The following is a 25,836-nucleotide window of genomic DNA, read 5'->3' as shown; positions in this document are numbered from 1 at the left end:
TGTTTGTCTTTACATTTTCCCTTTAGGCTTCTCATTTTCTATTGTGTATGTATAGTTTTTCTTTTTTTTTTTTAAATTGTGTGACGTTTTTACTGTCCAGCAGCTGAGCAAACAGATGAGAGCTGAAGGCCTCTTGTGTTGGACAGATTTTACTGCTACAATAGGGGGTTATGAATTTTCTGACACACGAGGTGCATATTTACATAAACCCCTTCTGTATTTGAGGCTTAAATTCATTTCTATTAATTATGAAAAAGGGGGGGAAAAGAGTGGGGTTGAGGAATTTGAAGGATGAATAAAAAGTAATGGAAGGGGTGGGGGTTAGAATCGCAACAAGTTGGGGCCGCCTCCTGCCTTGCTCTCTCCTGGACTAACTGTGACCTGGGGGGGGGGTCTTCCCTGGGGGGCCCTGACTCGTGCCTGGGGCTGGGGGATGCTCAAGACTCCTGGGTGGTGGTGGGCTGCCCTTCTGGGGCCTGGGTTTCCCCCTTGGGGCAGGGCCCAACAATTGTTGGGGCGGGGCCCCAACGGGAGGTTTCTCTAAGGGTCGGGCTGGGGCTTGCACTCTCTACCCCCTGCTTGTGGTTCCCTAGAATTAGTAAAAGTAAGGTTGGAGGTAGAGCGTTTAGCCACCAAGCCCCTGTTTTATGGAATAAACTCCCAGCTCATGCAATAGAGGCCGACTCAGTTTCTACATTCAAAGTTAGACTGAAAACATTCCTCTTTGGACAGGCTTATTTTTTATTATTATGTTGTTGTGAATTTGGGCTATAGAAATAAAATTGAATTGAACATGAATAAAGTTTAGCTGAAATTACAAAAGGGGGTTTATTTAAGTATACCTCTGGTGTATCATAAGATTCATAACCCCTGTTGTAAAAGTAAAATATGTCCAACACAAAAGGCTTTCAGCTTTCATCTGTTTGCTTAGCTGTTGGACAGGACAAGTTAAAAAAAAATAAAATAAAGAAATTCGGTCTATTTTTGCCGTCATCTTGTGTCAATGTTGAAGGAGCTTACTGTATATTAGAGCCGTTTTTTCTGACTCCAATTCTTTGTAGCTTGTGTGTTTTGCTTTTTTTTTAATATCTTGAATGCATAGTTAAATCGGCATGAACAATAAACAAGAAATTCTTTTTAGGGTTAAATAACTTTTAACCCATTTTTGTGTTAATTCCTTTCTATTGTCCTCTAATGGTGTCAAATTATTTACCACAGTCTAACCTGAATTCTGTTTTTCTGTCAACCAGGAATCTTTCTCAACTCTTGACACGATTTAAAGTCATTTCTGTATCAGCGAGCAGCAGCAAACGTCCTCTGAGAACCTGTCTTTTGTCTTTGGCTTAACTTGAGCTTGAAGTTTTGTGCTTCAGGGTTGGGTTGACAGACCAAAACAAACAAACTGTTCCTAGAAGTTTGTACATATAATTATGAGACAAGGATTATCGACATTCTCTGCAGCAAAAAAATGAGGTGGAAGGGGGTATGCGTGGCTTAAGATAATTTATTTTCCGGTTTATGTTTAAATAAAACTGTAAAGTGAAGTTAGAATTAGGTTTATGTCATATCTGCCTGCATGCTCTGCTCAGGTAGACAGATGTGGGGTTTTTTGGGTTAGTTTGCAGCTGGAGGAATACCACGCGGCGCGAACATAAGGCCTTCGTCTGCAGAGATGGAGGTCATCAGCTGAACATCAGAGCGGGGAGTCCTGCTGTGGAGACGCTGGGGGCTCCAGCACAGCTGATCTAACAGCCAGAAACACACACGAAAGCCAACAGGAAGAGTCGCTTTACTTAAAGTCTGACGAAACAAAGAAGGAGGCTTCCGGGAAGATAAACATCTTTAGGTTGATCAGGAGATAAAGCGGATTTATGACTTTCTCAAAGACGGTTTCTTATTTTTTTTTTTTTTACTGTTGAGAGATTCATTTTCATTGGAAAAGTAGAAGAGATCTGTCAGTGCGAGGCCACAGAGGGAAAACCTGACAGCACAGCTGCTGCCAAGCCTGCTGGTACGGCTGGGACGCCTGCTTGTAGTCCCAGTAGGTTTTCAGCTCCGCCGTCCTGTACAAACACAAGAAGGCTGTGATGGCGTAACACTGACATCCTTATTTTCCTTGTTTACACACCCACTCTGACTTCTTGGTGTTTTCAACTTGTTCTTGTGGCATTTTTCTGATGATGGAGGATAAAATATAAAGAAAATTAAGCCTAAAAAATCCATTTCTGAGTATTTCTTTATTCAGATTGCTCCAAATCAATTTTTTTGTTTTCTAAAAAAATTCCTGCTGCTTTGCAGAAACTATGTTGTAGAAAACGACACAGGCTTTTTAGATTTTGGCTAAAAAAAAAAATCATCCGAATCATAAGACCACTGGGAACGCTTTGAAAATGGATCAAAAGATGATCGGAGCAAAATTTACCAAAGTAAAGGAAGTAAGCCGGCACTCATTTCCCATGATCCTTTTTAACATGCTCTCCCGCTGGCGTACAGCCCCTCACACCCCCAACAGCGCTGCAACAAAACTGGCAAACAATATTGGAGCAGTTCTGAGCTCAGACGAGGAAAGCAAACATGGATCCATTTGTCTGCATCAGAATGCAGAGGAGCAGGAAGACTGTAGTTTGTACTAAACTACAGTCAGCTCCTGATTTGCAACAATTTCAATAAGGAAATTCTCAAAAATGAAGTTTTAAGCTTAATTTTCTTTATTTTATGTCCCCCATCATGAGAAAAATGCAACAAGAATTGTTCAAAAGTTCCTTGGAGTGGGCCTTTAAAGACTAGAAAGTTCTTGAAGTCGACTGAATCCCAAAAAACCAAATCTAATTTAAACAAACTGCAGTTTGAACATAAATATGAACAGAAATAAAATAAATACAAAGTTATTCAGCAAACTGCTGCTGTTGCACCAAAGAGCTCATCAATTATTTATCTGCAGCTTTCATGCTCAGTAAAACCAAACCAAAGAAGACGTCAAAGCGCCGACTGTGCACTCATCCAACAATGAAACAACGATGAGCTTCAGAAATGATGGATTGGATTTGTGTGTTTTTTTTCCCCAAAAGTGGCATTTCTTCAAAGATAAAGGGACATTTGTCATCACAGGATGGAGCGGCAGGATCTTTGGGTGAAAAGGCTCTCCGGTTTTCTCTGGGCAGGTGAGTTTTGGGTTTCAGGCGGCTGACAACTGCAGGGGTTTCATGAAAGGGCTCCTTGTTTGTTACCTGAGGGGGTCGGGCAGCGATGAGGGGTCGGTGGTTTTCACCAGAGTCAGGAAAGAATGAAAAAGCTCCAGCTTACACAGACGAGACCTGCAGGCGCACAGACAGACCTCAACAGTCAGTAAGAACAGTCACCCAAAGCCGCGCGTGCACAGCAGGGCAGACGGTCGGCCTCCACCTGGCTGCCGGTGTGTTCAGGGCCTTCTTGGTGACTCCGTGTTTGAAGCCGTTGGCAGTGACATCTAGAGGCTGCTCAGTCACATTACACCAGCTGATGGCTGAAGATGAGAGAAGATGAGACTTTATTTATCCCACGATGGGGAAATTCTTCTGTCTGAAACACAGTTCAGATCATTTTATAAATCTTCAATAATCCCATATATGTCATTAACATATATTTGTCTTTTTTTTGGTCACGATCTTAAAGTTTTCAAAACCTCTATTCCAAACCAAAAAACGCCATTGTTCCTGTACTTAACCATGTAGAATCCAGAAACAAGTTTCTTCTGGGCTTTAAAATACATTTGACTTATTTTTTTTGTTTTTTTGTTTAGCTACAAATAAAAACAATGAGAAATTTCTTTTTTTTTTAAAGTTTTGCAGGGTTAAAATTTATGATAAAAACCTTTTACAAAAAATAATCAAATATAATATTACAATGGTAAAAAGCAGAGTATGTTCTATTTTATTTCTGCAAACCACAAGAAAAGTAATATTTTGTAAAAAAAAAATTCATTCAATTGTCAATTTTCTATACTCTTGCTGAAGTCAAATCCAAGAAATCTTTCTTCAGTGACCGACAGACCAGACACTTTAAAAAAATATTGTTTGATCAATTGTCAAAGCGTTTTCAGTGGTTATTACCTATGATTACGCCTTTTTTCAGCCAAAATCTAAAAACCTCTGTCATTTTCTAGGACATAGTTTCTGCAGTCTTTGAGTTGTGGGTGGGACTGTTGGCACAGAGCAACCCCGCCCCTCTTCCCCTCTTTGATGCTGAGGGCACGGAGCAGGGAGCTAGTGGTCCACTCAGCGTTTAAAAAAAATATATTTTTCAAACAGCATTTTCTTGTCTACAGAAATACTAAAAAATTCAATTTTACACTTAATTTTCTTTCTAGATGTCCTCTATCATGAGAAAAATGCCACAAGAACATGTTAAGAAAACAAAGAACATGATATTGACTGGAATGGGTTTTTAAGGACCTGCAGCTTCTCAGAGAATGAGGACATCACGAGGAAAACCTTCACACCCTTCGAAGCCTGTCAGCCTGATTTTATCGATCAGAAATAAAGACGCTCTGCATCTTTTGGTTTTCTGAATTATCGGACAGGAAAACGGTTTCATGCAGATTCAGTTTCAGGTAATTATTGGCTTTCCAAACCCTAAATCATGATGCATCTGTCTCACCTGCTCTGAACTCCGGATTTAAAATGAAAAAAACAAAATACTGAACATTCCTACTGGCTTTTCTCAGTTCTAATGAACATAAATCAAAATTTGATTACTGTGACAAGCCTTTGTTATATAAATGTGTTTGTATGTTAGGTTTGGCTGAGAAAAGCTGGTGGGTTCATATGTGGTAGAATCAGGAACATTTGACCCAAACATTTAGGTGAAAAAAAAAGTATATTTTCGCTGGGAAAAATATTAAACCACTAAATGGTTCTTGGTTGTGCCTGCAGCCTAACGCTCCCTGAAGGGACATGTTGAATGCGGAAAAAAAACATTACACAACCAGGTGAGTGACGTATGAGGACAAAATAAAAAAAGAAACATTACACAACCAGGTGAGTGACGTATGAGGGTTCTTTCAAACTCAAAGTAGTTTAAAAAAATTGTTAAAAACACTGTCCAAAGACAGATGTTATATTTCTTAACATTTTTTTCCTAAAAGTCTTAATCATAAATACAATACAAATTTTATTTTTTAATCCAAAATAAAATGTTTAGTCATTTTTTTTAACTTCCTGGTTTCAAAATACTGAAAAACTTCCCAGTTACACCTCAGTTCCAGAAGGTTTATCATTTCAGTTTACATTGTTCCAACTTTTATTTTGGAAACTAATAGTCCTTTTCATTAACCTGATTTAAAGTAACCTAGGAAACATGTGAACACATCTAAAAGAAACAGAGGAAGAAAATTTGATCTAAATCCAGAAACTGAAGTCGGTGTGTGATGGACACACGGAAATCAGCCAGAGGATAAGGAGAAAATGTATAATGATAAAAAAATTAAAATGATATTTAATATTTTCATTAGAGCTTTTTTTTTTTTTTAATTGTTCTGTCCAACAGCTAAGCAAACATGTTAGAGCTGAAAGCCTTTTGTGTTGGACAGGTTTTACTATCACAAAAAGAGGTTATAGAACTTTAGAAGCCAGAGTGTAGATTTGTATAAACCCCTTTTTGTTGATTTATTTTTTTATTTATTTGTTCATTTTAGTGTGTGTGGGGAGGGAGAGGAAAAGAATGTGAGGGGGTGGAAGAGAGTAAAAGGAAGAAAGGTGGAAAAAGTGGGGGATACAAGCACTGAATTGAATAAGTTATTAATTTAAGCTGTAACAATTATACCAGATCTGCTGGAAAGAAAAATATTACATCAAAGGTGAAAATCTGACACTAAGATGAGCGAAAAATATCTGTCCATCAATACACTGTAGGTAAGGAGGAGGGATGAAACAGACAGGGAGCAGTGTGGCAGTGTGCACGTGCACGTGGGGGTGGGGATACATGCATGCTGCCGTCGTGAACCGTGTGTTCATATCCTAGATCCTACCCAGCCAGACCAGCCAGACCAGGAGAGGGGAGGGGAGGAGAGACCCCCAGGCCAGGAGCCCCCCCAGCATCGGGACCCAGGCAGCCCGGGAGGGGGGGAGGAGGGGACCGCCCACCCAACCAGCCAGGCGCAGAGAAGGCCCCCCTACAGGGGCCCCCCCAACGCCCAGAGGCATAAGCGAACCCGGTGTCCGGCCCCCAGGCCACAGGACAGCAGCGCTTAGCCGTACCAGGCGGCAGCCATGGGGGCCACTGGGCGCCGGACACCGAGACAAGGGCCAGGGACGAAGCCAGGGCCCCAGAACCCATGAGCCGCCCACCACCCTTCTTTTTTACTAAAAAAGACGGAAAAGTGGTCGGTCAAACTAACCCAGCTGTGTACATATCCAAGCCTTCGTGTTTAATGCATTAACATTTTGTCCAAAACACTACTTTTTTTAGATCGTACGTAGTTTAACTGACATGGAGCATGTAAAACATGCAAACATAGGATAAAAGAAAAAAAAAAAGGAATTACTGTCACGTAGAATTAGTGAACACAGCAAAGTTTCCCATGGCGAGATCTGGGCTCTCATCATCTCTATTGTTAATGTTCAAAATGGTTTCACCAACTAAAAAACGTTGTTGACTTTAATCTTAATAAAATATCTTATCAACTTGTTTTTCTACTTTATTTTGTTTCTAAAGTGATGCCAACACCTAACCGTGGAGCACCATCGAGGAGAGATTTTCCCCCCGAGCAAAACTATTCACATGAATTTTAATATGTTGCATGTCGGGGAGCGAAAGTGTTCTAGGGTTAAGACACTAAAGAATAATAAATAAGGAATAAGTAAAGAAATAAAATAGACTAAACTATCCCAATGGTCTCCTAAAAATAAAATAAATGTAAATGTAACTTTTAGGTCTTAAATGACAATTTTTCTTTTATTTAAACCAAAAATAATGTCATTTTGTTGTGACTGTCTTTCAATCTGCAGCTTTTATTCATTTCATGAATTCTTCTGATCTGTTTTTAAAATAATTAAACAATAAAAAGCATTTTTTTAATCAGAAATTAAAATATTGATTCATAAATTGTACAGAAAGGTTTAGTTTGGAAGTGTTTTTTTGTATTTGGCAGAATATTTTTTGTTGTTGAAAATTCCTATTTCTTTCACAAAAATTCACCTTTAGTCAATAATTTTAAAACAGTTATTATTTAAAAAGAGTTTTACATAAAATATAATTGTTTGAGAATGAAAATGTGACAAATTAATCCATGTTTGTGCTGTTAAAGCAGAGAATTAAAATGTATTCAGTTAATAACCAGCTCTGATATGAAGTTTATTGGTAAAGACTCAAACAAAACAAACAAATACCTTTAAAAGGAAACTAAAATGAGTAAGTTCACAATTTTCTGCACTACGACGAAGTCTCATTGTGAAATCCGGCTCCACAGTGGAGGAATGGTGGGTCAAACAGGAGTGACGGGCTCGACAGTTTCAATAATAATCCACCCACTGAACCGGCACAAGACAGAGAAGATGTGGGTTTGTTCTTCTGCCAAATTCAGATCTTACGCAAAGCTCTGCATAGTCATCACACCTCTGACATTTGTGAACTTCCTTCACACCCAGATCAAAGATGATTTATTTGTGGATTATCTGCAGTTTTTATCGTCTCGCATGAGAAACGCTGCAGTTTTGCAACGGGAACAGAAGACGGTTTGTTAAAGTTACATTAACATAAATCACCCGAGGGAATTTTCTTATGAGATCATATGAATAAAGTTGGGAAAGAACAAGCAGCTTCTTTTCTGGTGACCAGATATGAAGCTTTTTCACATCAAAAGCACATTTTCTACTATCTACCAAGATAAAAAGTCTAGTTTTACCTCTAATAAATGTTTTTTATTACTAAAGGACTTTTACAAATGTACAACCTTTTGTGTTAATAGTGTTTACAAAAAAGCTAATTGATTGCTTATGGCAAAAATGCCATCTTATAATGAATTAATCAAATTAATGAAAGGTGTTTTTAACATGTTCCTGTAGCATTCTCATGATGGAGGACGTATATAAAGAAAATTCAAATGAATTTCTGAGTGTTTATTTATTCAAATCATTGGGAATCTGGAGCAGAAGAAAAAACGCATTTAAAAAAGTTTGTACTTGTTACATAAAATCTCCAACCGCTGGGCTACAAACTTCCTGCTCTGCTCCATTCTGATCCTTCCACCATCAGACAGCTAAACCCATGACGGATTTTTTTTTCCTCGTCTGAGCTGGAATCTGGATAAAAACTGTACGGCTGGATAGTTTAAACAACGCTCGACATTTTTGTTGCACAGTTAATGTTAGGTCAGGGGTGTGAGGGGCTGTAAGCTAGTGGGAGAGAGTGTAAACAAAGGGATGATGGGAAATTTCTAATGAACTGACTACTGCCACTCTGCAGAAGCTGTGGCTATGTCCGAATTTCCTCACTACTCCCTATATAGTCCGTTCGCCATTTTGCAGTGATGTTTCAATCTACAACGCTCACTAGATTGGTGAATATAGACCACAATGCATTGCGACTGCACGATTTTTGCAGAGAGAAAAATAAATAAAATAAACAGCCCTTTATTTCCTAAATCCTACTTTTAGAACGTTATTTGTTAAGGCACATTCATTCCATTTTTTCCTTTACTGAAAAATATTTTGTTGTGTTGATCAGACAATGTTGACTGTTCTCTTTCTATATTTTAAGTTACCAAAATAAAAGCACAAGGAATTTTCTTGGGTAAAATAAACTTGTATATGAGATGCAGTTGCAGTGCTTCACACTGTGATCATTACATAAAATACATTTTGCAATTTTATTAAAATGAGAGAAATATTAATATTCAGGCAGAGTTTCTTCTAAGTCATACTCTTTAAAAAAAAAGAAGAAAAAAAGAAGAAAAGTGTTCCGGTACACTATAGCGACATGTTTTGTAGTGTGGGACGCGTATTGGGATACGTATCACATCGCCAGACTCTTGCCAATACACACCCCTAGTCATTTTTTACATATAGGCTGCCATCAGTGTGTGGATGTAAGTGTGTGTTTGGATGACTGGAATTGTGACTGTGAAAGCGCTTTGGGGCCTTAAGGACGGTAGAAAAGTGCTGTGAAAGTTTACGCCATTTACTACGTATAATTTGTGAGTGTGCTAAAACTAATATTGAATCTCAAAAGAGCCACAGTTCTGGTTCTTCACATGCAATGTCATCCTTGTGGCTCTGCAGGAAAAACCTGCTTGTTGTTTCATGGAAAGGTCAGCGTGAGGCGTCATCAGCAGCATTAGATCAAACACGATAATCTGCGCTAGATATGCTTTATAATCAAAGAAAATCTATGAGTGGATTAGCAGATTTAACCTATGCTTCACCAGTTTCATCAACTCATCAGGGTCAAATGTCCTCAGATGAACAGATTTCCTCACGTTTTAAACTCTTCTTGGTTCCGTCAGGAAGGCAAAAAGATATGTATTAAATGAAGCTTCTATCATTTAAAACTTTATTTAAAATGATAATGTCGTTTTTTATTTAAATTCAAGCTGAAGCAGCAGAGCGCCTGATGGGAAACGCTCTTCTGGGTGAGACATCACCTGCTCCACAGGGGGAGACGCGTCCCTGTCCGGGTCGGTGTTGAAGCCGGGCCTGGTTCTGGCTGAAGGGGAACTCCAGGCTGGACTGCAGCAGAACAGGGGAACATAAAGAAAACCCAGATGGGAGTTCTGATACGTGGGAACACCTGAGAATGCAAAATATTACCAGTTCAGAGTCGTTTTTTGTGTTTTTTTTTTATTAAGTAACCAACTGAACTTCTGCTTTAAAAAAAAAAAAAAAGGCATAAAATGGTTAAAATGATGTTTACACCCGGGTGGAAAAAGTGATGAGGGATCCCTAAAAAAGAAGTTGTGGTCACGCAGCCTGAATGTTCGATGTTGCTGCGCTGTCTAAACACCAGAAACTTAGATGGACAGACGTTAAACCACAGCAAGACAGTAGAAAAGATCTCCGTCTTTCAAATGTCTCTAGGCTGGACGAGCATCACCAGCAACATTGCCTCCAACTTTAAGCAGCTTGTCTTTGAGTCTTTACCTTATTGCTTGATACAGAGTAAATTTGTGTTTATGAATGATTCTATTATGAATTCATGTAAGAAATGGTTTGTTAGTTGATACACATTGAATGATCCGCATTAATGGTGAATGTTTCTTGCAATAAAAGTGATCTAGAAAACTATTGGTGGCCTTTGTTTCTTTGAAATAAACTTCTGCTTCATCATCTGGACCAAAACGTGAGGTAAGGAGGCGAACTTTCCCTCTGAAATGATGCTTTGAGTCACTGAACACGACATCTAGCTCGTATACCACTTTCCTCCACTGCCGCAGGGCGAGGTCGGTAACCGTTACCATGACAACACATTGCACCGCCTATGAAAGAGTCCGCTTCTAAAATAAAAATAAAAACAATTTATATGTGAAAAAGACAAACAAATTAAAGTATTAATAAATGATTTCCTTTTTCCTTTTTTCGTGAATGACCATAGTATGAGACGGTTAATGTCCATCATCAGAAATGAACCTCGAAAAGCATCATCACTTATGAATAAAATATTAAAATAAAAATATAAAGAGTTTTACTGTCAAAATGATCACATTCAGAAAACATTAAAGTTGCCTTTTTTCCTTCTGCTCCTCTTTTCTGTCAATTATACGTTCTCAATAACACGACTCCCACAAAACGCTGATAATTCCCGGGTCCACTCCTTAACACAAACATTAAAGCTACGTGCACACAGGCCATGAGTGGCTGTGAACTTAGCATTAGAGGCATTGGTGACGTCACTTTTGTTGACATATTTTGGACAATAACTTCATATATAAAGATCAGACAAAAGAACAAAGTCATGAGTGAAAAACAACCTGCAGCGGCGCCGATTAAACGCCCACTCATCAATGCCTGAAAACTGGTTGAGCCAGAACCTTGAGGTCCTTCTTGTTCATCTATGTTCTGGTTGTCTTGTTGTTTCTGGCATGCATTGTCGTTATGCTGTTTCTCATCCATGATGCCCTGGTTGTAGGGAGGAGGCTCCTGTCTCCGAGATCTTAAAGATCCACTCTGATAAGAGTGTTTTTTGTTCATGTTCTTGAAGCATTTTTCCGGATGACGGCGGACATAGATAAAGAAATTGAAGCTTAAAATGGCATTTCTGAATATTTCTTTATTCAAATCGTTGTGAATCAGGAGCAGACAAAGTTTTTTTTTAAAAAGAGCTTCTTCGTGAGGTAAAAAATCTGCTCCGCTCCACAAGGGGGAGTATAATGAGGGTGGTGTTGCTCCACGCCAACAACTGCTTGTTCTTTCACCTTTCGACACATCCCGTCAGCCACAGCGAATCAGCCCCCACCGAGTCGCACAATTGGGCTGGCAGAGAGGTTTTACGCTGCATGCCCTTCCTGACACAACCCTCTAGTTTATCCGGGCTGGGGACCGGCACAGGGAGTCCCAGACTAAGCTCCTCTTGTGGCTTTACAGTCAGGTAGTAGCATGAGGGGCCTCGCCTACACTGGATGAAGCTCATTGTGCTCCCTGGCGAGCGAAAACCAAGTGAGCCATCCAGCCGACTGAAGGCCCCGCCCACAACTCAGAGCTTCTGCCGCTCTGCAGAAACTAGGATTGTGTCTGAATTCACCATTTCATATTGCTGTCCGAATCTACAGTTCCATTGATTGCCCTAAATATTTCCCAGAAGTCTTTGCGAAAAATCTGTGTGCATCGATGCTCACTAGATTGGCAAACAAATGTCTATTAAGGTTTATGTAATTATTTGTTTCTTGTTCGTGTTTTTAAATATATTTTAATTTTATTACTTTTACATTTTATTTGTAACTCCAGTGTGTTCCTCTGAGGGATCCTCCACATCGGTGACTGACCCTTCTCAGTGAACGGGGTCGCTGCAATGGGATCTCCCGGGTCTGACTCTTTTTGATCGGATCTGGCGGGTCCTGTGGTAGTGTTCTCTGTGAACTTGGGTGGGGGGGTCACTGATGTGGACATGTCCCCAAAATATCGTTTCCCCACTTCAGTACGAAGCCAGGTCTCTACATTCCATCATTTTATCACTCTTTTTATCATGGTGTGCATATGTGTGTCTGTGTGTGTGTGGGGGGGGGGTTGTCGGCACTGTTTGTTTTGTCACATTGTTTTTTTAATTTTGTTATATTTTATGCACAGCACTTTGAGTGACATATGTGTGTTGTTGTAAAAGTGCTATATAAATAAAGGTTGACTTGATTTGAATTAAAAAAAACACTGATCGACGCTTTGAAAATAGATAGACAAAAGATGATTGGAGTGGAACTTTAAAAAAATGGAAATTTATTCCCAGCTTTTTTTTTTTTTTTAATGTCCGGCAAAACGACAACAGTTGATGGAAGCAGACGACAAATTCAGGTTGAGTGACGATGACGGTTTCATCCACAAACTTCCTGCTTTTCTTTTAGTGCAGCAGAGATGAAGTGTAAACTATCTACCAAATGCCAGTGACAAAAGATCTGGTTTGGGAGTTCGGTTATCTTTAATGCAACTGCCATATAACCGGGTGGGTTAAAATGCCTGAATATAATTTGGTATCATTGGGCCACACAATTAAGATCAATAACATTTTATTTTGAAACTATTGAGCCCCCCCAGTGGAAAGAAATGGAATCTGTTGGTCTAGATTTACCATTGCCATATTATCTTTACTCCGACACGATTTTCAACTTGATTAAGAAAACTACAAATCCAATTGTTTAATACATGATAAGAATCTGGTCTAGGGTATACAAACATACTAATGAAACTAATAACTTATCTTTGTACACCCCAATTTGGGGAAACCAGTATTTTATCCCAGGGAGGGCAGATATTGTCTTTCAAGACTGGTCTTCGAGAGGATTAAAGTCAATCCAAGATCTATATCTACCAAATTCAGAATCACTAATATCCTTTGACGAACTGACATGCAAGTTTAACATTGATAGGAAATGTTTCTTTAAATTCCTTCAACTACGGAGTTTTATTAGAGAAAGACAGGGTAATCAATTCACTAAGACACAAAAAAACAAACATTACCGTACCTGAAAGAATGCTTTCTAAAAAAAATGGTAGGGATAAAGGCGCCATATCAGAACTTTATGTCCATTTGATGTCCAATTCGAATGAAAAATCTGATTTTAAACTTAAGTCCTGGAATGAGGATCTCAAAACAACCTTGTCGGAGGAAGATTGGGAGTTAGCTTGTAGCAAAGTTCACAAACACATAATCAGCACTCGGTTTAGGCTTCTGCAATACAAGTGGCTCATGAGAACATATATAACACCAGCCCAACTAAACCGATATAACAGTGATATCCCAGATATCTGTTTTAGTGTGCTGAGGCCAAAGGGACTCAATGCCCTGCTTTGTGTATTTTAGGTATATATCCTTCAAATCACAAGTTTACTAAAAACGGACAAATTATGATTGACACATGGTTTTTTACAAGCAAAAAGAACCATAGCAATATTTTGGAGGAAAACCTGCAGTTAACTCACTGGGTGAAACAGATGCTGATAGTTTTCCCATTAGAAAGGATGACCTGTGTTAGGAAAAGAAAGTTGGAATTGTTCGAAGACATGTGGGGTCCTCTAAAACAAATTGTGAGGAGTCTTAATTTGGAAAACGGATCTGTGGACAACCAAGACTTACTAAGAATAAACCTTCACTATTTAAAAAAATTAAAAAAGGATTTTTATTTGAAAAATGTATCAAAGGATGGCTTTCTTTTAATTTCCTGACCAGTAGAGGTTGATCTGTTCTTGTTCTTGTTTAGTTGTTTCTTCTCTGCTTTTTTTTTTTAACATGTACAAATTGGGTGTAAAGCTTGTAATTATGTTTGATAATGTACCAAAAAATTTAAATAAAAACAATATTACAAAATATGTAGTTTGGTTGAAAATAAACAGAAATGAAATGTGGAATCTGGGTGCAAACAGTTTCTTCAAAGTATAAAGCTTTGAGCTTCAGCTGACACGTCTCACCTGTCGATCACGGCTCGGCGCATAGCTCGTGCGCTGTACGGACACTTCCCCACCACCACTGCGCTGAAGTAGAGAGCCTCCTCCAGATAGTGGGACAGCAGCGCTCCCTGGAAGCCTAGCACCCCCCAGCGGCACAGTTTGTCACTGCAGGAGAGGGACATGGTAGGTTCTCCTCTTCCCGGCTTCACACGCAGCAGTCCAGCGCTGTGGTATCCCGGGCCCGAGAGCCGGGGATCAGCCGGCCCCCCTGGGACACACTTGGCCCCCGTTCTGAGGACATCTGGGATTTGAGGGCGTTCCTCTGCGCTGTCAGTCTGCAGCGATGGAGGTTCAGCTTCGTGGGGCGCTTTTGGGCCACTAACGTGTGAATTCCGGTCATCTGGGTTTTCTGAGCCTCCGTCTTTTGTCTCCTGTTCCTCCAAATGGGGAAGCTTTGAGTTTCGTCCTTCGTTTGGTTCCTCTGCTTTTCTTTTCAGGGAACTTCCTGCGTCCGTCTCGCCTCGGCTGTCCACAGGAGTGACGGGATGGCACGGTTGAGCCTGGCCGGGCTGGAGGCTGTCAGTCACAGGGATGATGGAGGCATCGCCACCTGAGGACGAAATCATGTTTCATTATCCGTAGCCTCCTGACTGTAGATGAAAGCAGAGCCCCGTTCAAAATGAAACCAAAAAGACTAAAGAAAATAAGTTTACTTGAAAGTTAAAATACATGAATAATAAAAACGAATGTAGAGATTTATGCTGCTAAACAAAAATGAAAGAAAACATCTGGAAGTTGGACAAAGCTAGTTAAATCATCTTTTTTTTTTTAAATAATTTAAAATTTACTTTGCTGTCAAGAACATTAAAATCTCTCACCAACTGAAAAATATCATCTCAACACTGAAGCACGTTGGAGGTAGCATAATGGTTTGTTAATTAGAATCATCAATTGAATATATTTCCCCTATTATTATGATTTTTTTTTAAACACAGAGTCAAAATATGACATTAAAATATCAGTTTACGCTTCAACTCGTTTTTGATTAACAAAGCAGCAGCTTGGGAATCTGGGAACATCCTGGACTCACAGGGAGTGTGACTGGTGAAGAAAACAAAGGAAACTCCCGGCTGAAGCTTCCACCTTCCTCGCCGATCGGACGGACGAAACAAAGCGCTGCCCCGACCGCCGACAGCCTTATGGAGCTCCTCCATCAGATACCTGGAGGAAAAAAAAGAAAAGCTGCTACGACAATCTCAACTTTGGGAATAATCGTGAGTGTTTGAGCTCCAACAGGCGGAGAAATGAAGCCAACTGAGAACTAAACACTCACCGGACGCAGCCTCTTCTAGCTATAACCTCCGCATGGCTGTCATTGAGAACATCGCCTATATAATTGTGAAAAATCACGTTAAACAGAATTAAAACACACTCATGCTAACATCTGCTTAACATGATTTATTTGGGGAAATAATCTACAAAGATTTCAGTTCATGATTTTAACTTTGCTTTAAAACTTAAAAAGAAAAAGCACAAAAATATCGTCTTGACGGCGAGTCAAACACACACACACACAAAAAAAAAATAAATGAATTCTCCATTACACACCTCTAGGACTCATGGCTGCCTGACCGATGCATTTGGTCCCGGTTCCCATGGAAACAACCTCCATCTCAGCTGTCAAAGGAAAACCAACCGTCTGTCATCCGATCACACTTTTGATTTCAAATGCAGTTTAAAGACCCGTTTCTGATGAAAATCGTGGTATTTTTTTGACGATGGAGGGAATAGAAATGGAGACATTAAGCACAAAATTGCATTTCTGAGGATTTCTTTATTCAAATGTATTTTAAAGCATATGCACAACATTAGGTGCTGTAAAGAGGGGTAGGAAGATTTCTCTTCAACCCACTCATTTTCATGCACACTGTCTTGTTTTATCAAATTTAAACTCTTGTGTTTATTTTCATTTTGTGTTTAAATAAAAAAATAATTTTAAAAAATCGTGACCCAGACGAAAACGATGCCATTTGACAAAGATGGTATTTATAACTCAGAAAGCCCCCAGCTGCTCTGCTCTATTCCGATCCATCCGCTTGTAAGCCAGTGGGAGAGCTTGTAAACAGAGAGCTCTCAGCAACGGGGAGGGGTTGGTGTTGCTCCACACCAATGGCCCCGCCCACATCTCAGACAGGTGAATTTCTAATCAACTACTGCCGTTCTGCAGAACTATGTCCAAGAAAACGACACAGGTTTTTAAATTTAGTTATAATCTACAGACCAGAGAACGCTTTAAAAACAGATCAAACGATGGTCGGCGTGGGTTTTCAACAACCTGAAAGGCAAACTGTTAGTAATGGCCTTTTAAACGTAAGGCGGAATAAAAACTGTATTTGTTCTGCCGACCTGCGTCAGAGCTGCGACCCGGGTGGACTTTGACGACAGCGGCCAGCAGGGTCCACTCTCTGCCCGCCTCGGGCTTCCCTCTCTTGGGCAGCTGGTTGAAACACTTGTAGCACAATTTGGCGACTTCATCCGCGTCGATCATATTTTTTTGCTTAAACGTGCTCAGAAAAAATCGCGGAAACGCTGTAAATACTTCCAAACATAAATTTTTTTGAAACAGCCGCTGCGGCACCGGAAGTCTCGGCGAGATGATGAAACTACTTCCGGGCTAAGATGAGGGCGATGGGACTGTCAAAATAAAAGTCTGGATTTATAGGTGAATTTTTTTGTTTCTATGGATTATGTAACATTTGAATACCTTCTATCAAACAAAAAAGGAGGATTCTGGTTTAATTTAATATTCTGAATAGCAAAATATTGTATATTAAAACAAAGACTGCTGAAAAAAACTACTGTCAAAACAGGAAATGGACATAAAAATATATAAAAACAATTTGTGTGTGGGGGGGGGGGATAATTCACAATAAATGTGAATAAAATATATATGGGGGGTTTAAAACAGCATAAGGTTTTTGTTCACTTTTCCTGAATTTTTGTTTAGCATAATTTTTATTTTCCTTTTAATTATTTAAAAGTTTGAATAAATTATATATATATATATATATATATATATATATATATATATATATATATATATATATAATAATTTATTAAAAATAAAATTCTACCTAATGGTAGTTTGCATTTTTTTTGTTGTTGGTGGCGTTTAATTCAATCCTGAAATAATTCATTCTAATGCAATTCAAAAACTTTTCAGTGTTGCCGTTTTGGGACTGTTTTCTGGTGTTATTTTAAAATTGCAATTCTTTGTGAATTGATGCAGAGTTGCATGACTTTGCAATTACCTCTGTCTCTTTGCAGCTGCATCCGTCCACAGATTCTCCCAACAACCTTAAGATCCATAACGTGGTCCCGGATGCTGGACTCTGCAGCCCTGTTTTTTCCTGCTCAGTTTCTCAATCCTCCTTTGCTTCTTGGTACATTTCCACTGTTTATTTTTCAGCATCTGCTCAGAGCTCCGTGCCCAGGCTATAACCGCTGTCCTGCCTGAAAGTATTTACTGGACAGCAAACGAGACACCGAGAGTGGAGATGACAAAGGGTTTGTTTGTACGGTTACTTGAAAACATGTCATTTCAATTATTGGGACGCTGCCTGCCAAACCACAGACTGAGGCCTGATGAGTGGAAAAAGCTGCCAGCTATATCTATGAAAACCATTTTTGGGCCAGTTTTTTTTTTTTCCATAGCAGTGGAATAATTTATAACAAAATGATTTCTGTAAAACAGAAAAAAAACCAAATACATGAACCCTACTAATAAAACCAACGTACTAATAAAACAAATGAAATCAATATGCCAACAGAACATAAAGCTTTTTGAATATGGCAAGATATTAAAGCTTAAGCTGAGAACTTTTATCAGATTTACACATCAACTCAATTAGATCAATTGGGAAAAAAAAACGTTTCTACAACAAATATCATTTAAATAACTTTAGAATCAAAAACACACACAGAAAATCAATATTTAAAATGTAAACAATAGAAATGTGATTCTGTTCATGCTTCTGTGTATGGCAAGCAGAAAATGTAAAAAATTAATAAATAAATTAGAACAATAGTAGATGGATGGATTAAAAAAAAGGAACATTATAGTCATCAATTCAGCCCAATTTGTTTACTCTTTTTCTAAAGACAACTAATTTACACACATCCTAAGATGAGTTCAAGGTGCATGTAATTTTTATAGCGTATTTTGTTCCATTATGTTCTTATTTTGGCTCTTTTGCTTGCCATAGAAGCTTGTTTTTAACACGTCAAAACTTTGATCAAGTTTCAGAGTTTGTTCTTATCTCTTCTGAAGTGACCAGGTCTGCTCACCTGCAGCTTTGCTCATCTTTACGCTCTTTTTATAAATAATCCAGAAAAATGGCAGAAAAGGTGTTCAGTCATCAAGACACCAACAGAGACCGTCTGTAGCATTGAGTAAACAAGACTTCTAATTATATGCTGCCTAGTTGTCTGTCAACTTTTCTGCCCCTGCCATCCTTAACCAATCATGTCCCTTATTAAAATAAGTATTACCACAGTCTAACTTTTTTAGTTTCAATCCTGAACTGGATCAGGATTTCTATAAGATGTAGTGTTTTTTAACATTTTGTCTTGATGTGGAAGTTAACAACTTTAAAAAGGCTTTCAGAATGCCATGAATACTCCGCTAACTAGCGAGTTAAATGTTGACTGTGCAATAATTTATTTATGTATTTACCTTCATTTATCCAGTCAAGACAGATTAAGAAAGGAAAAATCTTATTTTCAACTGTAGCCTGGCAAAAGGCAAGAATGAAGAGTTACATGAAACGCATAGAACAAAGATCAGGATAAAACAGCGGTAATAGAGACAATCATTGAAATAATTGTATCAATTAAAAGTCATTAGTCTCATAAATCTAGGTTACAGTTTTCTTTAAAATGTTTATTAAGATTCCTTTTAAAAACTGCAGACTGAAAGGAACGTATTGGTTGATAGACTGTTAATTAATTCCGTTTTGCAGAGTAGGTGTTGTACATGAGAGATGAAATGTGCAAAAGCTGCCTCAACTAGGAGGGAAAAGGCCAAGGAGGGTTTTGTAAATTAACAGCAACCACTGGATTTTCCGTCCAGTGAATAGTGAAGTCCGGTTCAGTGACGAGTGGAGGGTGCAGTGGTGGTTTTTGAAGGGAGCATTTCTTTTACATCGAATGGTAAAGAGTCCAGTTTTTTTTTTTCAGCAAATGTTTCTTAGCTGAGTAAATGACAATCACCAACATCAATTATAAACTATAATTGACAGACGGCTCTGTTATGGGTTAAAATAAATCCTGTATTAAGACGTTGAGATCTTAAGGACCTCATCAGGACAGAACGTTTTTACTCAACGTTTGTGCGAATATTTTACCATTTGTGAATTTTGGCTTTTAAAGATGAATCTAATAACGTTAGGAATGTTTAAAAAAACAAAAATTCTTTGGGGTGCTGGTCAGTAAAATTCAAGAAAAATCCCAAATGTGACCCATTAACTCTTAATCCTGCTGTAATCTTTTAAGGTTGAATCCTTTTTGTTTTTGACACTAAATCCTTAAAACATTTACTATAAGATTTTTCTACAACTTCAAATCACATTTTACTTTATTTCTCTATGAGATGTTTTAAAAATAACATTCTCTTTTAAAATCTCAAAAGAGAGTTTTATTTAAGAATTCCTATTGATAAGGGGACAAATAGTCACTGTCCAAATTTATTTTGCGATTATCGGTTTGATCAAACAAACTGATGGGTTACATTTTTAGTTGTTAGTTAGCATCACGTTTTTAAGCATCTGTAAGTTATCAGACTGAATTATTATGTGAGAAATGAATAAAAAAAGTCTTCATTGCGGCACAATCACAACAAACATGAGCGTGTGTGTCGCTAACCTTCAGTTGCTTTTGTTTTTTTTTAAGTTTAGCACAGTTTGTTGACTCTGTTATGTAGTTTCAGATCTTCACACTGGATTTTATTTTGCACAGCTTTGTTGGTTTAATAGTTTTAGTGTTTTCGTTTACATTTTTAAGCCCGAAATTCTAAGATAAAAACATGTGTTTAAGATGAATACGGTGAAAATGGTTGATCAATCTTCATGAACACGATTACAAGAAAACTGTTGAAAGAAAAAAAAAAAGACAGATATCCAGGTTAAGACTGTATTAAGACTCAGTTTCTTTTTATTTTTTGGATCTGTACAAGAGAAAATGCTGACTTTCACAAGTAACAGAAAGATAAAAAATAAAATTGCATCTCTTCTCTTTAGCTTCAGTAATAGACTTGGGCCCCGGACACGCCCCCAAACGCGGGGCCTTGGGGGGGGGGGGGGGGGGGTGTTTAGCCCTGTGATTAACGAATGAAGTGAATTCATTCATGTACTCAGTCCGTCTCGTTCGCTGCTCGCTTCAAAAGGTTAAAAATGTGTTTGGGGTGAATTTGCTTTACTGCATCTGCGGGTAGCTGTGCTGTTGACATGAGGTGGCATTAAGGCCGTAATGCCATCTGGCTTTAGTGCGCTTGGAAGCGGGCAGTGGGGGTGTGTCTTCTGTTCAAAACCCACACACACACACACACACACACACACTGTCTATGTGCACATACACAACATGAGCAACTACACACACATCCTCTGTGTTTTGGGTCTCAAACGTCAAGTTTCAGTTCACCCTTGGGACTCTACTCCCCGGATGAGGCCAAAGTTTTAACCCCGGGAGGAACACATGAATCTAAAACAATAAAAACGGTCATGCTGAATTTAGTGTTTTTGTGTTGCCGGTGCAACGGCTGTGAGTCACTCCTGTCCAAATCCTTCCGTTTCCTCGATGGCGAAGAGGAGTTTCTCTCGGAGCTGCTCCAGGCTTTTGTAGGGCGGCAGGTCCAGACGATTGAAGCTGAGAGGACAAAAACAAGAACTAGGTCAGAGAAAATCCAGACAATTCAGGCTGGAAATACGTCAACATAAACAAAGAAAAACGTGTTATCTCAAAAGTTGTCCAAATACTAAAAATATTACTGAAAAAATACCTATGACCCACTAATATCTTTTTTTTTTTAAAACAAATATAGAGTTAAATAAAGACAAGATCTCACCATGTGTGGCTTCTTGGAAGCCAAGTCTCCTTCCCCACTTTGTCTATGCAGAACTTCTGGGGACCATTACTTCCTACAGATGACAAACATTGGTTGATTGATGGATTTATTTCAAGCATTGTAGTCAAAGCAATAAAGAATTTTCACAGAATTTACACAAACTCATTAGAAATAATGAAATGCATAGATAAAAAAACAGAAAATAAAAAACAAACAAAAAAGAATTTAAATCCCAAATGCTTAATTAAATATAGTGATTATTAAGACATGCAGAGCTTGATTTACTGCTTGAAAAGGACGAGTATTATTTGTATATTTGAACATTGTTTGAGCTCATTACTTAACTCGTTCCAAAGTTTAGCTTTTCTTTGTGGTTCTTATCAGTTCCTACATCCCCTCAGTTTGTAGGCTCCTTCATTTTCCAAGAACTGCTTTTGGATACTGAATGGTAATGTTTTCCCACTTAGTTTGTCATTGATAGCAACCCCCAAGAATTTCAATTGAGGCATTATTTATTTTAATTGAGAGCTCGGTATTGGCGTAGTAGTTACCAAAAAACATCACTTTGGTTTAATTTAGGTTCAAAGATAACTTGTTGTAATCCATCCATGATTTTATTTTGTTTACCTCCGTGTTCCCCACATTGCTAAGTTCCCTATGATTGGCTGTAGAATAGAATATATTTGTGTCATCAGCAAATAACAGGAGTTTTCAAAGTTTTGAAACATTGAATATATAATTTATGTAAATAAATAGCAGCGGGCCCAGAATTGATCCTTGTGGGACACCACAACTTATCTCTTTGGCTTCTAATGTAAATTCATCAATCTTGACAAATTGTTTTCTTCCTGTTAGATAGCTTTTGACCCAAGTTAGCGCTGGTCCTCTTATCCCATACACATCCAGTTTGTCAAGTAGGATGTCATGATTGAGAGAGTCAAATGCTTTTTTAAAGTCAATGACAATTCCAGATGCACATTTCTGAAGACAAGAGAGAGATGATTTTACCACATCTTCATAATTTTAAACCTTCTCAATGTGTGAGAAACCTGGGCGTACTTTTTGACTCTGAGCTAAATTTTATCCCACACATTAAAAATGTCGTTAAGACAGGATTTTATCATCTTAAGAACATTGCCAGAGTCCGCCCGTTCCTCTCTCTTGCCAGCACAGAGGTACTAATGCATGCTTTTATTTTCAGTCGTTTAGATTATTGTAATGCCCTGCTCTCTGGTTTACCCAAAAAGTCTCTTTCAAACTTACAACTTCTACAGAACTCAGCGGCACGAGTTCTGACGAGAACCAGAGGGCGGGAACACATTACACCGGTTTTAAAATCGCTGCATTGGCTCCCTGTGCGTTTCAGGATTGATTTTAAAATTCTTTTAATGGTTTATAAATGTTTTTATGGTCTTGGGCCTTCTTATTTAAATGATATTCTTTTAAAATATGAGCCCTCGCGGACCTTGAGGTCTTCCAGTGCTGGCCTCTTAGTTGTTCCCAAGGTGAGGACCAAAACTTATGGTGAGGCTTCGTTCTGCCATTACGGTCCTCGCCTGTGGAACAGCCTGCCGGAGAACCTCAGGGCCGCAGAGACAGTAGAGGTTTTTAAGAAGAGGCTCAAGACCCACCTTTTTAATTTAGCTTTTAGTTGATTTTAACTGCTAATTTATTCTATTAGTTTTAGTATAGGCTATTTTATGTATTTATTTTAATTTTACGCATCTTATTCTCAATTTTATGTTTTTTTTTTTTTTTTTTTTTTCTTCCTTCTTTTTTATGTTTTTAATTTTAGCATCTTATGATTTTAGCCCCAGTGTTTCTTGAGGGGATCTTTTCCTCCAGGGCTTGCCGGCTTGGTCAGCGGTTGTTGCTGCAGTTGTTGCCCTTGCTGGGGCGGCTGGGGTCTAATTTTACAGCTTTATGGCTGTGAGGGGGACCCCGGTGTTGTCCCGGTCTGGGTGGGCACTGTGGCGATGTTCCGTTGGCCGGGCTGGCTCCTGGTATGAAAGGATTCCCAGATACTGTTTCCTCACAGCAGAGCCAAGCCATACTTGTTTGTTTGTTTGTTTGTTTGTTTGTTTATTTATTTATTTATTTATTCTTTTACAGTTACATAGTCATAATTCATTGTACGTGGGAGCCATGGGTCATGTGGTTTAATGGAGGGAAGTGGGAAGGGTGAAGGGTGGGTTGGGGTTTTTATTGTAATGTTGTGTGTTTACTGTTTTTAGTGTTAAAGCGCTTCGAGCTGCACAAAGTGCATGAGAAGCGCTATTTTATAAATAAAGTTTGATTTGATTTGATTTGATTTGATTTAGAATGTTATGTTTATCAATAAATGTAACTAGTTTATCATTTAATATTTTTACTAAAATTGCTGAGAATTGTTGAAGGAGAGACAATTGGTGTTTGTCTCCGTTCTTATAAATAGGAATGATTTTTGCTATTTTCGTTTGGTTTGGGAATCTCCCAGTTTGTAATGATACGTTACATAGGTATGTTAGAGGCTTAGAGATACTATTAATAACCTTTTTCACAACTGTCATATCTATATCCTCACATAAAAATATATGTATATATAAAAACAAACAAAAATTTCCCACAAACTGGGCGGTCTGTGAAATCTACAAACTAAAGGATAAATGTTTTGTACCTATAAGTTCCTGGAAGCCGCCGACCGGCAGTCGGCAGGTTCCTGTTACAAACTGGAGCAGACGGATTCTCTTCTCGTTGTCCATCTCCTTCACCACCTGTAGGAGCGCAGCGTCAGTCGCCGAACGTCACCGCTTCAGTGTGAATGTTTACCAAACACCCGAATTCAGCTCACCTGCCAGAACCAGTGGATCTGCTTGCTGTTCTTGGTGTAGTGCCGGTAGATGGTGTTCTTCTGCCAGTCGGCCAGATCGATCTCCTGCATCCCGCACAGCATCAGCTGCCACGGAGACCAGACATGTTATTGTCCCGCTGCTTCTCTACAACCTTAACTTAAGCAGACGTTTAAACAAATTGATCTTCTACAAAAAAACGAAACAGGAAGCCTCTGAGTTTTTACAGAGGTGGAAAAATATGGTTTACTATCTTAAGTATCGTCTGCATTCACATGCAGACTTGAAACAAAGCATTGAACGACCTCTGGAGTCCTGAAAGGTTCCATATTTGTGAGGAAATTCTCCTCTCAGACACTAGGTCGAACCTCTGAACTAATGCCTCTAGGATGAGGTGAGAAAATCGAATCATTCCTGGTGATTTTGCTGGATGACGACGCTCAGCAGGTGTTGAACGAGTTTCAACTCTGATCCTCAGGACCTCGTCCAGATCAAACACATTTTTTAGTAAATATAAAGCATGAAAACCATCCCTCTTACCTCCAGCTCCTTCTCATCAAAGTAGCGAAGCCATTCCAGAGGAACCACCTCGTTGAAGCCGTCAAGAAAGGCTTTCGTCTGCTCCTCCACCCCGCGGGTGAACCTCCAGTCCGTCAGCAGGCTGCAGGAGGTGAAGGCGGTTCATTTAGGAGCTCGACCTCGGCGCTGAAGGTCAGCTGGGACCGTTTCTGTCGGCTCACCTGATGTACTCTTCCTTGTTTTCCTCCGTGACCAGTTCGTTCTCGCCGTCGTCCTTCAGCTGGTGGGTGGAAACTTTCCCGAGGATCTCCATGTCCTGAGCGAAGTACAGCTCCACCCCACATTCCGCCAGGTTGTTCTCCCTAAGCGCAGAGGCAAAACATCATGAAACATCAACCCTTTAAAAACATTCATTTACTTAAAAAGTTGCTCCTGAAGAAGCAACTGAAACTAGTTACCGTAGTTTCGTTTTTAAGTTTTAGAGACCATAAACTTTAATTTTGTACCAAATAGGAAACTTCTAAAATTAAACAATTTCAATTTGTTATTTAGAATAGACATTTGACATCATCTGCTAAAAAGGAAAACATTAAAGAAACATGGAAATGGGTGTAAAAAAAAACCATTTTAAACTTCTTGGAATTAAATTATAGATGTTAAATCGTCTTTACCATTAATGTTATCCCTTTTCTCATTTTAGGAATCTACCCGTTATCATTAAAAGCCATTTATGGCAACGCCATCACTTTAAAGTCCCACTGGAATCACCTTTTGTTAAAGTTTTTCCAGTGGTTTTCATTACGAATATGTATTTTCTTAAGCTAAAACCTAAAAACCAGTGTCATTTTCTAGGACATAGTTTCTGCAGAGTGGCAGTAGTTCTTTAGAATTTCACCTCCAATTTGTTGGTGGGACCAACCCCCCCCCCCCTTGTTGCTGAGAGATCTGTTTAAGCAGAGCAGGGAGCGTGGGGTCAGCCCAGCGTATAAGCTCTTTTTCAAACTGTATTTTTGTGTCTATTCCTGATTCACAACGATTTGAATAAAGAATTACACAGAAATACGATTTTGATCCTTATTTTCTTAATATATGTCCCCCATCATCAGAAGAAATGCTGCAAAAACATGTTAAAAAAACATGATTTTTTTTTTTTAATCAGAGTGGGTCTTTAAAAACCTACTTGAGATGCTGAATGATAAATGCTTTATTAAATAATATTAGCTGAATAAAATGCTGGAGGTTGTTTTTGATAAGAGTTGAAAACTAAATATTTCACAGCTTCAAAAATTCAGACAGTGTTCTAAAAAAG

The 25,836-nt window shown here is 38.8% G+C and overlaps 2 protein-coding genes across 5 annotated transcripts in view; both read right to left on the bottom strand.

The window, feature by feature from the left end:
• Positions 1–1,772: 1,772 nt before the first annotated feature.
• Positions 1,773–16,747, bottom strand: adat1 (adenosine deaminase tRNA specific 1). The gene is made up of 9 exons (XM_004070162.5): positions 16,467–16,747; positions 15,669–15,737; positions 15,394–15,448; positions 15,151–15,281; positions 14,082–14,670; positions 9,617–9,762; positions 3,403–3,502; positions 3,228–3,314; positions 1,773–2,063 (listed from the first exon to the last, which is right to left on the bottom strand). The coding sequence occupies exons 1-9, from the start codon at positions 16,606–16,608 to the stop codon at positions 1,931–1,933; spliced, it is 1,452 nt and encodes a 483-aa protein (XP_004070210.1). The 5' UTR covers positions 16,609–16,747; the 3' UTR covers positions 1,773–1,930.
• Positions 16,748–20,241: 3,494 nt separating this feature from the next.
• The window catches only part of wwp2 (WW domain containing E3 ubiquitin protein ligase 2), a 59,876-nt gene continuing 54,281 nt past the window's right edge, over positions 20,242–25,836 (bottom strand). For all 4 annotated transcript variants that reach the window (XM_023956034.2, XM_023956035.2, XM_078949004.1 and 1 more), the window contains 6 exons: positions 24,749–24,889; positions 24,549–24,669; positions 24,011–24,115; positions 23,837–23,933; positions 21,181–21,253; positions 20,242–20,981 (listed from right to left, as the gene is read on the bottom strand). In XM_023956034.2, the coding sequence (XP_023811802.1) occupies positions 20,882–20,981; positions 21,181–21,253; positions 23,837–23,933; positions 24,011–24,115; positions 24,549–24,669; positions 24,749–24,889 (637 nt within the window). In that variant the 3' untranslated portion in view covers positions 20,242–20,881. The remainder of the gene's footprint in view (positions 20,982–21,180; positions 21,254–23,836; positions 23,934–24,010; positions 24,116–24,548; positions 24,670–24,748; positions 24,890–25,836) is intronic.

This window comes from Oryzias latipes, chromosome 6 (genome assembly GCF_053564925.1).
Source record: "Oryzias latipes strain Hd-rR chromosome 6, Olatipes_Hd-rR_3.1".
NCBI lineage: Eukaryota > Metazoa > Chordata > Actinopteri > Beloniformes > Adrianichthyidae > Oryzias > Oryzias latipes.
The sequence above is the reverse complement of the archived record's forward strand: the minus strand, read 5'-3'. Positions and strand labels throughout refer to the sequence as shown.